At 43.0% G+C, this 15,802-nt stretch overlaps 1 protein-coding gene across 2 annotated transcripts in view; it reads right to left on the bottom strand.

Annotated features, from left to right (window-relative positions):
• Positions 1–15,802, bottom strand: part of SLC35F3 (solute carrier family 35 member F3) — a 157,684-nt gene that overhangs the window by 60,600 nt on the left and 81,282 nt on the right. The window contains exon 1 of one of the 2 annotated variants that reach the window (XM_030447669.1): positions 122–197. The exons of the other annotated variant lie outside the window; for it this stretch is intronic. Coding sequence (XP_030303529.1) covers positions 122–197 — 76 coding nt within the window. Of the gene's footprint in view, positions 1–121; positions 198–15,802 lie in introns of those variants that run through there. 2 annotated transcript variants of the gene reach the window in all.

Raw genomic sequence — 15,802 nt, 5'->3', positions numbered from 1 at the left:
GCTCCCCCACGGGTCGCGCATCCCCCCCGCCGACGAGCATCGCCCCGAAGCATCATGTCCTACCGCGGTACCAGAGCTTCCCGGAGCATCCCCCGGTGTCATTCCCCCCCTCGCCTTTTACCTTCCACTTTGGTTAGGGTGAGGACGGGGCTGTTGCAAGCGCTGAGCGGGGCCACCCTGGCCGAATGCTTCTTCATGGCGAGTCCGTCGCCGGCGGCAAGCTCCCCAGCCGCCCTTCCAACTACATCCTGACGATGCTGCCAGTCCTCCTCACAGGCTCTTCTTCCCCCTCCACCTCTCACCACCACCACCACCACCACCCTCCCGGTTACAGCTCCCGGCCCGCCGCCCTCTGCCGCAGCACCGGGCGGCGGCGGGGGCTGGGGCTTGCCCGCCCGCCCGCCGGGGCTGCTGCAAACCCAACGTCACCGGTACAACCCCCCCTACTCCCTCCCGGCTCCCGGGGCCGCCCCCCCGGGTCGTAGCGGGGGTGGTACCGGCGGTGAGATGCCGAATTTACACCCCCTCCACCCCCCCCTCCCCACCTCCCTACTCCCTGTCCCCGCCTCCCCCCCCCCACTCCGGTTCGGTCCGGGATGGAAGCGGCAGAAGCGGCTCCGGGATTGCGGGAGCCTTCCCGGGCACCCGGGGAGAGCCCGGACCGTAATGCGGAGGCTGAGGACACGGTTCCCATCCGGCATCCCGCAGCCAAACCCGCATCCCGGTCCTGGAGGTTTCCTGATGGTGCGGGGCTAAATGCACCGCAGCACAAAGGCTGCAGGGTTGTTTTTTGGTTGTTTTGGTTTTTTCATCATCTGTTCCTTTCCTTACCGGCAAGGATAATTTACACTCTCCAAATAATTTATTTTTTTAATTATTATTTATTATATCCCTTCCTTTATTTTCCTCCAAGCTGCATCAATTTTCATCCCTGCCTTTTGGTAATTTCTTTCATCCCTCCCGTTCCTGCTTGTGCCCTAAGAGGGTCACCACAATTAAACACAGCAGTCAAGACGAGGATACACCATTAATTTATCCATAATATTCCAACACTTGCAGCCGCATACTCCACAGCTTAACACAGTTTACCAACTTCTTCCTGAGACATGAAACAAAATACCACCAGACCTAGTAAGATAAAATGTGGCATTTCACAGCTGTACGTAGCAACTTTTTATGGTGAGTTCCTAAACTCACCTTTTATGGTGAGTTTATTTCCTAAATAATTTTAAGGAACCCCCCCCCAAATCACGATATACCAACACCATGTGTTAGATTCACCCTTCTGTCACCATGCACAAGTCTAACTGGTATTAATTAAGAAGAATTAAGAAGATTAATGCAAGTGGATCCCAGGAGAGAACACATCCTAATGAATGAACGTGAAACATGTAAAAAAACTATTGTATCACTCTCAGCAAAGATTTCAGGTTTCACAAGATGCTGAACACCCTGAGCTCAGCACCCTTTACTCGGTGGGTATGAAAATTTAACACCCATTTAACAGGTTCCCATATGAGAGGAGGCAGCAAACAAAGACTCAAATACTCAACATTTCTTAAGATTCGGTAAAAACTGAAAGGAGTGTACTTTGCAATGAAGACTGGGCAGCCATCAAGACTCCACAAACATTCCAAAGTATTTGTTAATTACGTAAATCCCAGCTATTGAAAAGCAGCCCTGACAAACTGCTTAGCAAACCATGGGAAAACAACACGTTACTTGTGCTGGCCAGACAGCTCTTGCTATTTATTTAAGAGGTGAGTTTTTCATGGTAGGTCAGAGCCAGGCAGCTGGTTTGCACGGGTTTCATCTGGTGAGCTGCAATCTGTGAGCTCAGAGGTGGTTTCCATTTCTTATGCCACTTCTGGGTCAGCCTTTGGGAGAGCTTTATATATATAAAAAAAAATCATTAGGCTTCCCTCAAAGGGATCCTGCTGGAGGGTATATTCATCTGCTCAGTGATAAGAGTCCCTGTACTCAGCTCTGGTCAGGCCACACCTCGAGTACTGTGTCCAGTTCTGGGCCCCTCAGCTCAGAAAAGAGATTGAGGTCCTGGAGCAGGTCCAAAGGAGGGCAACCAGGCTGGTGAAGGGACTCGAGCACAGACCCTATGAGGAGAGGCTGAGGGAGCTGGGGGTGTTGAGGCTGGAGAAGAGGAGGCTCAGGGGAGACCTCATTGCTCTCTACAACTCCCTGAAAGGAGGTTGGAGCCAGGGGGGGGTTGGGCTCTTTTCCCAGGCAACTCTCAGCAAGACAAGAGGGCACAAAAGGTCTCAAGTTGTGCCAGGGGAGGTTTAGGTTGGAGATTCGAAAGAATTTCTTTCTGGAGAGGGTGATCAGGCATTGGAATGGGCTGCCCAGGGAAGTAGTGGATTCTCCGTGTCTGGAGATATTTCAAAAGAGACTGGATGTGGCACTGAGTGCCATGGGCTGGGAACTGCAGCGGGAGTGGATCAAGGGTTGGACTTGGTGATCTCTGAGGTCCCTTCCAACCCAGCCAATTCTATGATTCTATGATTCTAAGACCACAAAAGATTGGCTTGGTGAAAAAAAAATAAATAAAAAACTGGCTTTTATGGTGATTTCCAGGCCTTCTTAGGAGGAGGATTAACTGATCCATTTGGGTTCCTGTGATATTACAGATCACAGGCATGGTAACAACCACAGGTCCACCTAGTTTCATTGCACTAATCCACCTTAGAGTCTAATTAATTTATGATCCTTAAAAGAAGTTAAATAAAAGGAGGCAGATCTCACCTGGGATGGTTCAACCCATGAAATATTTTGCAATGTTGTAGTGCCTTTTATCAGAGCATTTCAAAGCACGTTATAAAATAATCCACTTGACACTGGCTCTGTGAAGAAATTTCCAGTTCATTGGTGGGTGAAATAAAGCCACAGAATTCAAGTGACTCCCTCAGATTCAGATGACCTCCAGAGCCACAGAAACCTGGCTGGCTTCTGCTCTGAACCTTCCTTCCAGGATCATCTAAGTTTCTGCTATGTAAGCAGGAAACTACTAAATCAGCACATTACATTCAAATTTCACCTACTTTTCCTAGAGGTAAATGGCTGTTCCAAGGCAGGACTATCAGACTTCTCTGCTGGCTGTATCTTGTAATCAATAGGACATTTGTAAGAATTAAAAGGATATTTATTTAAAAGTTTTTGTTGCTGAGTGTTTATTCTCTTTCCATTCTGCAAGGTTTATGCTCTTTTGTTTTTTAAAGGGAAGACAGAGCAAGCACAGTGTGTTACTTGGAGGATGGTGCTGCTCACCTAGAGAATCACATGGAAAACAAGACAATTTTTTTTTTTGATGGCATGTTATTTAACTCTGCATATTTTTAATACTGAGGGATTTGCAGAGCTATCTACGTATTTCAGTTCTGCAATATTTTACAGAATATAATAGAGAATATTTTATAGCCTAGAACCCCAAATGTCAAAAAAATGGTAGGGCAGTAACTGCTTGCCCTAAGGGGTTTGCTTAGCAGAGAGCAGAACCTCTGCCAGCTCTCTGGGAGACAACCAGGGTTGTTGCTGCTTTCTCTTGGTGCCCTTAGAGATGCACACACATAAAACCAGAGACCTGCACTAAGCCCTTTTCTGACACTATGCATAAAAACCATCAGCCACATAGCAAAATAACCAACATGTTGTGTTTATTTAATGAAGACCAAGGTGCCTGGGGCCTCCATTCCAGGGGCTCTACAGTAAAAGCTGCATTTGGCAGCAGGCTTGGTACTCACTTGTATCTAAGTCTTACTTACTTGTACCTAAGCCTTAACATGTTTGCTGCTGGATTACATTTAATTTAATTTACCCCAAGCACTTTACAGCATACATGCAAAACTGATGCACACTCAAGGTAAAATTTCTGGCCTGATTTGTGGTGTTTTTCTCTGTTACACCAACCCAGTATTCAAGAGGCAATGGAGGAAAAGCTGGTGGATGTCTGGGCTGCAGGCATTTTATATACATAGAGAGGAAACTCTCAAAGCCTGGAGACTGGAAAAGCTGACTTCCATTTCAGAGCAAGAGTGAGGATGTATCATTTGAATGAGGCAGGGTCAGCTGAAAAATCCTGGATGAGACAGTCAGAATTTACCCAGCCAGGCTTCCACATGGTAGCTCCATGGGGCTGCTTTTGTTGCGTTTACCCTTCTTCATTTTAGATTATGACATGATCATTGTTGGGTTGGGTTTGGGGTTTTTTTATATACACATGTATGCTAGCACACAGCTATTATAATGCTTGTGATCACCACTGTTCTGAAAGATTTTTTTATTGACATAGAAAGGCAGCTGAGAGGCAAAACTAAATTCTCAGAGTTATGTGAGAATTTGACTTCAATTCTATTATTCAACCAACACGAAACATGTGCCCAGTTGGTAACACACAGCTGGTATTTTTCCAGTTCAGACACTTTCATATTTAGCACACTCATTAATAGGACATTTATTAATTGAAGTGCTTGCCTTACCACTGAGGCCAATAATTGTGCTTAGCAACCCTAAAGGAGATGGAGTGAGGACTTTTACTTGTGTAGCCAATTCCCTAATAGGCTCCATCTCATGCCAGCAGGAATTCATCTGCCAGAAGTCAAATACATGCATGAAACCTCCACTGCCCACGATCTGTCAGGCAGAGATCAACCCTTCTTCTATTTTTTTTCAGCTTCTATGTGAGTATTCTCCACAAATAATTATCTGTCTGTTTGTGAGGAGCTTGTTCTGTTTGAATGCTGCATTAGTTTTGTTTGGCCGCTGTCTAATAATTTTCAAATAGTGGTTTGTTTTCTTTGGATTTCCCAAATAAAAAACTGTAGATGTCAAACACATTTCTGACCCAAATAATAGCTATTTTAGAAATGATGTTTGCTATCCTGCAATCACTTGGAAATCTGCATTTAGATGTGCTGCCTGATGACCGTTCTGTTTGCACGCCTCCTACCTTCAGAACCATCCACAGAACAAATTCATATTTTTGTCATATTTAGATACAATCTTCCCTGCAATATTAGCCTAGCCCTAAAGATGACATCTTTCCAATCTTCCCTATGCCAAAACAATTCACTTATTTTTTGGTGTCACACCTTGAATTCACAGAACAAGGCAGTGAAGGGAAGGCAAAGGATAAAAACCTCTCTGGCTGGAGATGTTTGCCAGGCTTCATCAGAGGCTGCTATGGAATTCCTGCTGTACCTGAATGTCTCCTCTCTAAATTTGATTGTATATTCAGCACTACAGACAAAGCTGAGGGGTCCATAAAGGCTGCAGATGACAGGAATGACCATATATCCAACAGTTCCTAGACAGGGATGCAAAGTCCTGGTGAAAATATCTTCCACACACTTTGCTTTTCTTTTTTCTCCTGTTTATAGATGCTGTGAGCATTGCTAGAGGAGACAGCACTGATGAATTTTCTTCTCAGAAAATGTTAACTATTTCCAATATTTTCCGAGAAATTCTCTAGGTTTTGTGCATAAACAACAGCTGCACTGCAAATAATACTGGTGAATTCCAAAACTGTATGAAAAAAAATAAATCTAGTTTAAGTCTCAGCATTTCAATACTGGACTATATAACTTTCATTTTCCAACCTGGGTTTAAGGATTTTAACAGGAAGCATTCACATCTTAACCTTTTACATTTGGACAACTTTAAAGTTACTTTCAGTTTAAAAAAAAAGTTAATTCAATCCCCAAGGATGGGATTGCCAAGTTTTGTGAGTGGAGCCTTGCACAGAGGCCACCTCCAATTCATTCAGTGATTCTATGATTTCCAAGGGAATCAGACAACAGGATGTTTGTCAAGTTGCCACAAACCTGTCTGACACTGCTGAGGGTCCAGGGCATCCCAAAGCCACTCAGTCTCAGCCTACATTGCCCTCAGTAACACAGCACAAATGAGCATCAGGATTAGCCCAGAGCAACACTTCCTCACAAAGGGACATGCAAGAGAAACATGAGAGACCCTACTCCTTTTCTAAAGGTCACTGAACCTCCTGTGACTGCAGCAGACTGAGAATTTAAAGCTGAGTGACCCTTAAACACAACTCAGCTATGGAAAAATTGTCCCCCTGACTCAGTGGATGGATGGGCTCTGCATATTTGCCTCCCTAGAGGTGCCCAGGTTTGGACCAGGAGGCTCAGACCCAGCCCAACATGTGGAGACTGGGATTGTTCAGAGAGTCCCCCTGCAAGGTTTGTCTTCAGGAGCTGTGATCTGTGAGGAACACAGCTCTCTAACTCCCTAAATTCACAGCACTTCTTGGTATCAGTGCTGGGAACTGATGCTGAAAAGAAAGGAACCAGGATAACACCTAGGATGCACATTTGTCTCCCTGCAGTTTGTCTTTCCTTGAGAAATCCAACAGCTCTTTTCTGCTCTTTTCTACCTGCTCCAGGCAACCTCAGCAACCCTCTTCCTGTCTCTTGTTACTTTTTTTTTCTTTTTTTTTTTTCCAAATGTTCCCTGGGCAGTTGTGGCTGGAGCTAAGCAAGTAATGTCCTTGTACCCTTACAGCCCAGCAGTTTTTCTATTGACTCCCCTGGGTTCATCAGGCAATTGCTTTTCCTTGCAGATTTGCATATTGGCTGCTGTCTTGACTAGGAGACCTTAATTACTCCAAGTCATACCCCATCATTAGGCCATTAGTTTGACCAATTCAGTAACATCTGCTTTTCAACCCTCTCATTATCTAGGATACCTATAGTATTAAAAATAACAGCATCACCTCCACATTCTTAACCACCATCCCACTCCCAGCCACTTGGATTTGTAAGGCAGAGGATGTGAAGTGCATTTAAATGTAGCTGTGAATGTTTTCCACCATCAGAAACTGAGTGCAAGATGTGTAAAGACTAAAAAAGCCAGAAAATGATGTTTGGCAGAGCTCATACTTCTAGCATTGTAAAAAGAGACAAAGAAAAAGGAAAAAAAAAAAAAAAAGAGGTTGAAAGATCTGTGCTTAGCTCATATGAAAACAGAATTTTTAAAAATCTAAAATCTAAAAAGAGAATAAAAATAGTCAATTGTCCAGGTTCTGCTCAGAAAAAAAATAGGTCTGATTTGTGGGAAAATCTTTTGTCCTGAAATAAAAGGTTCTTTAAGAGTAAGTAAATAAGCATATACTCCCCTGCCTCAAGCACACAAGAAGAGACCATGAGAACTGAAGGGTGAATTACAGCTTTTTTTTCCTCCTCCTGAGTATTTACAGAACTCTGCACTGCCCTCCCAAGTAGTATCAGGCAAGAAAACAAAACATAACAAAACGAAACATCAAAAAATGAGATGAAAAAGGGACATCCAAAGATCTTTTGGAAATTAACAGTAAAGACACTTCTGAGCAAATATATTCTGTATTTCAAGTAACCCTCTTTCTGGGCAGTGCTCTGGGATGAAATTCTCAACCTCTGTCAAAGTGAATTTTCTTGCCAGCCACTTGACCAAAGCTTGGGCAGGATGGGAGCACTCCTGGAAGCCTTTGCACTGGAGAGTTTCAGCCTACATAATAATTTGCCAGATATTTACTAGGAAGAAAATTGCTGCCTTTCTAAAATCCAAAGATGGGTAAGAGCCAGCAGGTACAGCTTGAATCCTGTGTTGCTCTTCTACCAGAAAGACTGATTTTAAACACTTTAAACAACTGCATTTTTCCTGTTCTCTGTATACTCTGCATTTGTATTTGCTGATACCAAAAAGCTTGCAATTTGAACTCAATACCACATCCACTTATAAAGTTACACAGACAAACAGAATACAAAAAAACCCACATTCAGCTGTGGTTTTCTTTTATTTAGTGTTCATTTCCATCAAAATCCCTAACAGCTAATACTGGGATTTTTGGAGGTATCTTAGGCCTCATGATTCACAGCTCCAAAGCTCTGGGCACCTCTCAAGCTCTCTTAACCTTTGCTCTGTGATTTTAAGGTTCTATAGCACTATTGGTGCTATGTCCAGAAGAATTCAAGCTGAGGATGAAAAATAATGCCCTGGGAACAGCCTGTCCCCACATTTCCTAAGCCTGCCCTGCTTCCTTTCAAGAACTCCCAGTAAGGACCAGCAGAGTGGATTTCTGGGTTAATTCTCAGGAAGCAGCAAGTCAGATCCTTGGAAGCAATAGGTTAATTTTCCTGGGACCTCTCACTGAAATACTTAAAGAAAGGAGCTGCTCTGATTGAGCTCAGAGAGACCATTGGGTTTGGGATGAGGAGTTCTCCCTACAAGCTCAGCTGTTAGTTAAAAGGCATTACACAGAATGAACCCTTTAGCACCAAGTGCTTTGTAATTATGTACTCCCTGCCCTGCAATCCTAATCACTCCAGGTTCCCACTCCTGGAGAGCCTAATTGCTTCTTCTTGAGCCCACTGGCTACTCCTCTATCTTTTGGGACTTTCTCCTCTTGCTTCTTGCAACAGCTAACAAGGGAGATATTAATGCAGTTGTGCTCCAGCTATTACATTATAATATGAGACAGCAATATAAGCCTGCTTCCTAGAATATCTGCCTGGGAAAAGGGAAAGGGAGAGAGTGCTGGGGTGGGAATGCCTATTATAAAGTCTAAAAGTACCTACTGGTGTGTAATGAGCTATGGCAGTGAAATCCTCCCACTCCATTTCAGGCTCTGCCATTACCATGACACTGGCTCTGAATTAACTTTCTGCCACAAGTTACTCATAAGTAGCCCAGGACAGGACTTAGCTACTTTCTCACTGTGTTCTCATGCTGAAAAGCCCTGAGAAGAACCAAGCATTATTGTTATTAAACACTTGGAATATATCTAACAGTCTGATTATTTGGAATTTATCACCTTTCCTTGATAAAGAGGATGAACTTATTAGTGCAGAGGGTGATTGAATTATTCCTGCTGCTTGTCACTAGTGCAAGAAGAATTAAAAGCTTTGGCTTGTCCATGACATCTGAGTTTTTGAAATTACAGTGAAAACAACATTTTGTAGACCAAGAATTACCTCTCTTTATATTCTAGGGTGGTCATAACTTGATCCATAGTGATTTTAACCTCCTAAGTGCAATACAGAACAATATAATGTCAGATGAATCCCTACAGAAAAGGAATAATGTCTCATGGTCATGGGAAACACCATGGAGAAACTTTAAGTCCTCTGGGTTGCTTCAAAGATGAGAAATGAGCTCAAGGTTGTGGCTGGAAAGTTAGGGTGGCTGCTCTGTCCCTTTGGAAAGGAGGTACTTTATATGGAAGGAACATGGATACAACCAGGAGATTCCTAACAATGTAAAACTGGAATAATTCCACAGACTGCAGTGCAGCCATGTCAGATAAACACATAGGCAGCAATAAGCATAGTCTGTCCCAAGTTATCACCTTATTCAGTTTTTTACTTAAGAGTGTAACATTATTTTAGCAGCAGCCCTCAGAAAACAGTCATGGAACTGAGGAAACCCCAAAGTTTTTTCCAACTTTTTGAATAAAAAAGACAGGGTTGGTAACATCATGCTGATTAATTGGTTTAGTCTAAAATAAGCAAAAAGCTGGTGGCGTTTTTTAATTCTTCAGGTTGGAAATGAAGTGAGTTAAGAGCTTGGCTCCAACCAGTTTCACATGCACTGAGCAGCTGCTGCTGAGCTGGCCTGACAGGTTCCCTTTCATTTCAGCATCCATAGGGGAACCCCAGGGGTTCCCCACAGCCTGAGAGCTGTGAAGGAGGTCTGGGAAGGAGAGAGGAGAAAATGATGGTTTTTCCCACTCACTCTCATGCTCCTGTTTTCAGCTAGGACTGCACCAAAAAAAAAAAAAAAGCACCCAGATTTACTGCAGATATCTTCTTTTCCCCCCACTCACTCAGGCACAAGGTGAGCACACTGTTGCTGGAGGTTCTGTGTGATTCACAACTTTTAGCCTTTGTCATCTTGATTCCTGCCAACTTCCAGAAATTTCCAGGTCTGTTGTTGCTAAAAGGGGAGCTTTCTACAACCTTCCTTGGGATGTCAATGTCCACTGGTGGATTACATTGCATTACAAGAAGAAAATAAGCATAAGGGGTTCTTGCTGTTGCTTGCTGGCCATTAATTGCTAAATCTGCATGGATTTGGTTAAAACAGGCACAAGGCTTTTTTTAAATTGCTGGAGTAGGAACTTCAAGTTTCCCATTTATGTGGCAATGGCTGTGAGCATTAAAGATGGGTTCTTCTCTGCTATAAGCCTTGTATTTTACACGATAATAACCCAGCTCTTTTTTATAAAGACCTTCTGCAGCTTATCACTAATCCTTCAGCTTCTAGACCAGATTTGGTTAATGCTTTTGGGGACTGAACTTGGATCATTAATTAACAGTACCAGGGATATCTATAATAAGATTACACACATGGTTGTACAATCCCATAACTCAATCAATTTTCTTTTGAACTAAAAGGAACTTTGTCATTGCACCCAATGCACTCAGCATTGGAACTACCATTGCTGCTAGAACAGTGACAATAGAACAACTTTAAAAAGAGACTAAATTGTAAAAACAGACAAGAAATATTTGCTTATGGAGTAGGAGGAGGGAGGGTCACATTAAGCTATGAATCCATAGGGAAGCTAAAGGGGGTAAAGTATGAGGCAGAAATATCAAACCTAGAGAAGGAAAGACAGGACCATCAGTCAGGATAAGCCAGAGGGAGATGGGCAGTGACACAGGTAAGCATCAGAACACAGGTATCTGAAATAAGATGAATATTGGTTCAATTCAGAAACTCTAAAACATTTGCCTGTTGTGAGGAAAATCCCCCTCAGAGTGTGAGGATTCAGCAGATCCTGTTCCTTTCAGCTGGAGTGAAAACTACCAAAATCCCAGATTCCTATTGCCAGGAGGCTCCTTATCCTATAGTGCACAGTTTGGGGTTAATGTCTTAGTGCAGAGATGTCCAACTTGTTCGTTAGCTACCACGTGATCCTTTCACCTTGGCCAAGAGGATAAATCCTTTGGAGAACCCAGCTGCTTTGTATCCCCCCCATCATGCTAAGCAAACCTCCCAGATCCATCCCCAGGAGCATTTACAGGATGGCACATGGATATGCAGTAGGAACAGTGAGAAGACTGGAGAACACTTCAGCTGGTGCTGCACTGCCTGGTATGGGATGCTCTCAGCAGAACCCTGGGGGAACATCAGCTCCAGGTGTCACAGCAGCATCAGCCATGCCCTGCCCTTTGCTCAGAACTGCCCAGATGCCTGGATGATGGAAGGATAAGGGCCCTGAGAGCAAGAGACAGCCTGTCCATCTTCATCTCAACCTTCATTAGAAAGCCTCCTGCATCTGCACTGATGGCAGAATCATTCTCTAAGATCTGGAAGACACTTTGCCCCAGGGTGGCTGTTTGGGCTTGTATTCCCTCTCCCACTCCCAGCAGATGCAGGTCTGGATCTCAGGTTCTATTTCCACCCAACTGTGAGGCAGCAGGAAAGCAGATTTATCTCCTGTGCATTATTTCCACCAGCGTTCCCCCAAGTGCACATAAAACATTCCCATAATTCTGTCCCAGGGTTCTGTTGATATTAACAAATCACTTGAATTTTGCTCTGAGTAATTAAAATTAGAAGTATCTTTTATTGCAGTTGCAAGCAGGAGGCAAATGCAGCTGGGGCTTTGTTATTCAGTTAAGTGTAATAATTCAGGCAGCAGCACATATTTCTTCAACTGCTTTTCTTTCACAGAACAGTCTCAAGCCTTCACAAAGCATCACAGTTCCCCATAGCATGGAAACATAAATCTGGGTCCCACACCACCAAATGGAAATAAACAGCACTAATACCATTTTTTTTTTCTGATTAACTATGTATAAAACACCTTTTGACTAATTTATAGCTGTTTCATGGAGTCACTCACTGAAAAAAAAAAATAACACTTCGGTGTCAATTTAAACCTGGCTTGGATATTAGCATTTTCAGTGCAAAATGTAAACCAAACTGAGTATTGCTCATGGAGACCTAAAAAATAAAGCTTTCTGAGTCCAGGCTGACTCAGACACCTCCAGGAACAAGCCAACACTTCATCAGAAGTAAACATAAAACTTGCTGTTTGCTCAGACTTTCCCCTACTAGTGGCATTTCTCCAGGATTGATTTCTAGAAAAGGCTAGAAGGAAAACAATAACAAATGCATGAAGAAAAGAAAGGAAAGTCGGTAAACAAATGCATTTATAGAAGACTGGAAGGTTATGAGGCCTCTCAGGACCTGTTATTGAAGCTTTTAATCAGTGTATAGGGCAGAGTTAGTGCAGTTAAAGGAACTCCAGATATCCTAATTCAAAACCTTATATACTCCCCAGAGACAGGATTACCTATGAGAATTGACAAGGGGTTTTCTTAGTTTCTTTTTCCCATCAAAAAGCTTATCTTTTGCTCTTCTTCCAGAATGTTTGGATGAAGGAGGGAGGTTGAAAGCAGAGAAGTAGAATCATGCCTGGGAGGCAGAGGTGAAAGAATCAAAATACAGCTTTAAATCTACAAGGAGCTAAGACCATGACTAAGCTTGAGATAAGTCCTTGCAAGTCAATCAGGAGGAAAAATGCTCTGTTTTTTTTAAGCAGGAACTCATCATAGTTTTTGTCATCCCAACATTTAAGGGATCCTGATATAATCACTGTGTGAAATGTGGTCAGAGCAGAAGGATCTGTTGGAGAGATTTTTTTTTCAATGATCCTTTTGTGTGTGAGAAAGCAAACAGGGCATCAACTGAGAATAACAACCCAAAGGTAGAAGACAGGCAGAAGCATACAGAACTTCCTAGAGCAGTTAAGGCTACAAAAGGGGAGGGCAAGAAATACTAACATGGCAAATGTGGGAATGCAAGTTGGCTTTGATGATATAAATTCAACAGAGATCAATCCAAAAGAGCATCAAAAGAGATACTCAGAGATAGCCTGCATCCATTTCATTATCTGAGGAGTGTAAAGATTTACTGGAAAATTACTTTTAAAAATAAGAATGGGTTTGCTGTCTAGACAGATTCCAGACGTGGATCCCCTGGGCCAATCTGCAGAAGCACTGCAGAGAAATCTCCCAAAAGGCAACCAAAACTTTTAGAAGAATACATTTAGATGAAATGTGGCTCTTAATTTCTATGTTTCAGAGGATGTCAAAAAGGATTAATGATAATAATAGTCACTGCTTCACCTAAGTTAATGCTATAGACTTTAAAGAGTTCTTACCCCTCTCTCCCTCCTTAGGCAGTGGATAATTCTGTACATTTTCTATATATAATTCTATATATTTTAAAGAGTTCTTACCCTGCTCTCCCTCCTTAGCCAGTGGCTAACATACATAAAGATAAAACAAGCTGTTTGTACTCTAGTCAATCTCTAACACCTCCACTAAGTTTCACTCAATTTAACTCCCAGTTCATACCCATTGCTGTCTAAATCCCTAAGCACTATGATTGGTAAAAGTCCTTTTGCTTGAAAAACAGCCTTCTTTATCTCATAGAGAATCCTACAACAGCTCCAATAGATATTTCTCAGTGAAGGCAACACCAAAACAATGACATTGTCTGATAACTTGAAGCACACTAACACTGAACGAAGTTATATGTTTTTATCTCACTACATCCTTACCTTCCCTATATCATATCAGGCATAACTGTGCCAAGTCTGACTGCTCATCAGGGAGAATCAGTGAGTATCTTAAAAACAATTTCCCTTTAAAGTAGTGTCATCTGTTCAACGTGTGTTCTGACAATTGAATACCACTGGAAAGTGTTGAGCATCTTGCAGTCATTGAAGAAGCCTTCATCATAGAATCATAGAATTGGCTGGGTTGGAAGGGACCTCAGAGATCATCAAGTCCAACCCTTGATCCACTCCCGCTGCAGTTCCCAGCCCATGGCACTCAGTGCCACATCCAGGCTCTTTGGAAATATCTCCAGACACGGAGAATCCACTACTTCCCTGGGCAGCCCATTCCAATGCCTGATCACCCTCTCCAGAAAGAAATTCTTTCGAATCTCCAACCTAAACCTCCCCTGGCACAACTTGAGACCTTTTGTGCCCTCTTGTCTTGCTGAGAGTTGCCTGGGAAAAGAGCCCAACCCCCCCCGGCTCCAACCTCCTTTCAGGGAGTTGGAGAGAGTGATGAGGTCTCCCCTGAGCCTCCTCTTCTCCAGCCTCAACACCCCCAGCTCCCTCAGCCCTTCCTCACAGGACTTGTGCTGGATCCCTTCACAGCCTCCTTGCTCTTCTCTGGACCTGCTCCAGCACCTCAATCTCCTTCCTGAGCTGAGGGGCCCAGAACTGGACACAGGACTCAAGCTGTGGCCTCACCAGAGCTGAGCACAGGGGCAGAATCCCTTCCCTGGACCTGCTGGCCACGCTCTTCCTGAGCCAGCCCAGGATGCCATTGGCCTTCTTGGCTACCTGGGCACACTGCTGGCTCATGGTCACCTTCCTGTCAATCCAAACTCCCAGGTCCCTTTCTGCCTGGCTGCTCTCCAATAACTCTGTGCCCAGCCTGGAGCGCTGTAATTGTGATGTGAATATTCCAGTCACAGCCATCAGTTCCTTCCTGGGTCATTGCATTCAAAGTGAAAAGAAAAAACTTATATTTGATTTCACAGAGACTTTTAACCTACTATTAATTGGGGGTTTCAATTATTATTATTTTGGACAGAAAAAGGGTGTTTAACTGAAAAGACACCATGTTCTATTGTACTACAAGCAAAACGACTGCATTTCAGTGTGCAGAGCTGCAGAAGTTTACCCAGCCTGGTTTTATTTCCAGCCATTTTGCAGTTTCAAAATTGTTTTTGCTGCTTCAGGGGAAGTCACTCAAAGTAACCAAAGACCTTGTTGTAAATGTTACTCTGGGTGTCACTATATACTGGCAACAAGCAAGATATTATGTTCAGTCTTTCCTACCTGTATTTCCTTCTTCTTATCCAATTCAGCACGAGTTTTAGGAAAGTAAATCTCCTAGGTTTTTTTCCCTGTGTTTCAACTGCAGAAACTGCACTTTCTTTTTTATTTCCAACCCAAAATAACTACAATGCATCTCGTATAATGAAATTGCTACACAAAATGCCTGCCAAATGACTGCCTGATCAGTTCTGAGGGTTTTGTGTTTCTGTAGCTGTTTTGTTTTTTTTTTTAATATTTGGAAAACTTTGGTGTGAAGGCAGTGAGGGGCAAATAGAAATCAGTACCACTTCTCTTCTCACTTAGATAATAACATTCTGATATTTTCCTGCCTGGTTGTGAACTGCACACGAACAAAAAACATTTTAAAAGTGACTGAGAGAAAAGTAGAACCCATGAATTTTACCAGATGGGAGGAGAGAGGCTCTTTGCAACTCCACTGGGTGCAGAATGCCAAATACTTAGCAAATTGCCAGCAATACAGGGGAATGAGAGACTATCTACTGCTGGAATTGGTCCACTTCAAGGAAGAAACAAAATAATTTATAAAATGCTAATGACTACAGAAATTCCATCATTAAAATCACTGCTACTTCTGCTGCAGATAGTACAGATGGAGAAAGGGAACATAAAAGATCCCCCAGGCATGCAGGGAAAATTTTTGCAGCTTTCATATTTCTTTTCAGACTTCCCCTCCTCAGGAGGTATTTCAGTGTAAAGGAGCCTTAGGAATTTACCATGAATCCCAAGAATTATTTGAACTGAGCCTCAGATTCACAGGAAAAAAGGAATGTGAGCACAGCACAAAATCATTTCTATTATAATCACCTAGATTAGCATACTGGAAGGCATCCAGTTTTTATCTCTCATGTCAATAATGTGCCCTGATTGCTAATGATACTCATACATGTTGGCCAACTG

Source organism: Calypte anna, chromosome 3 (assembly GCF_003957555.1).
Source record: "Calypte anna isolate BGI_N300 chromosome 3, bCalAnn1_v1.p, whole genome shotgun sequence".
Lineage (NCBI taxonomy): Eukaryota > Metazoa > Chordata > Aves > Apodiformes > Trochilidae > Calypte > Calypte anna.
Note: the sequence above shows the minus strand (reverse complement) of the source record. Positions and strands in the feature narration are given on the sequence as shown.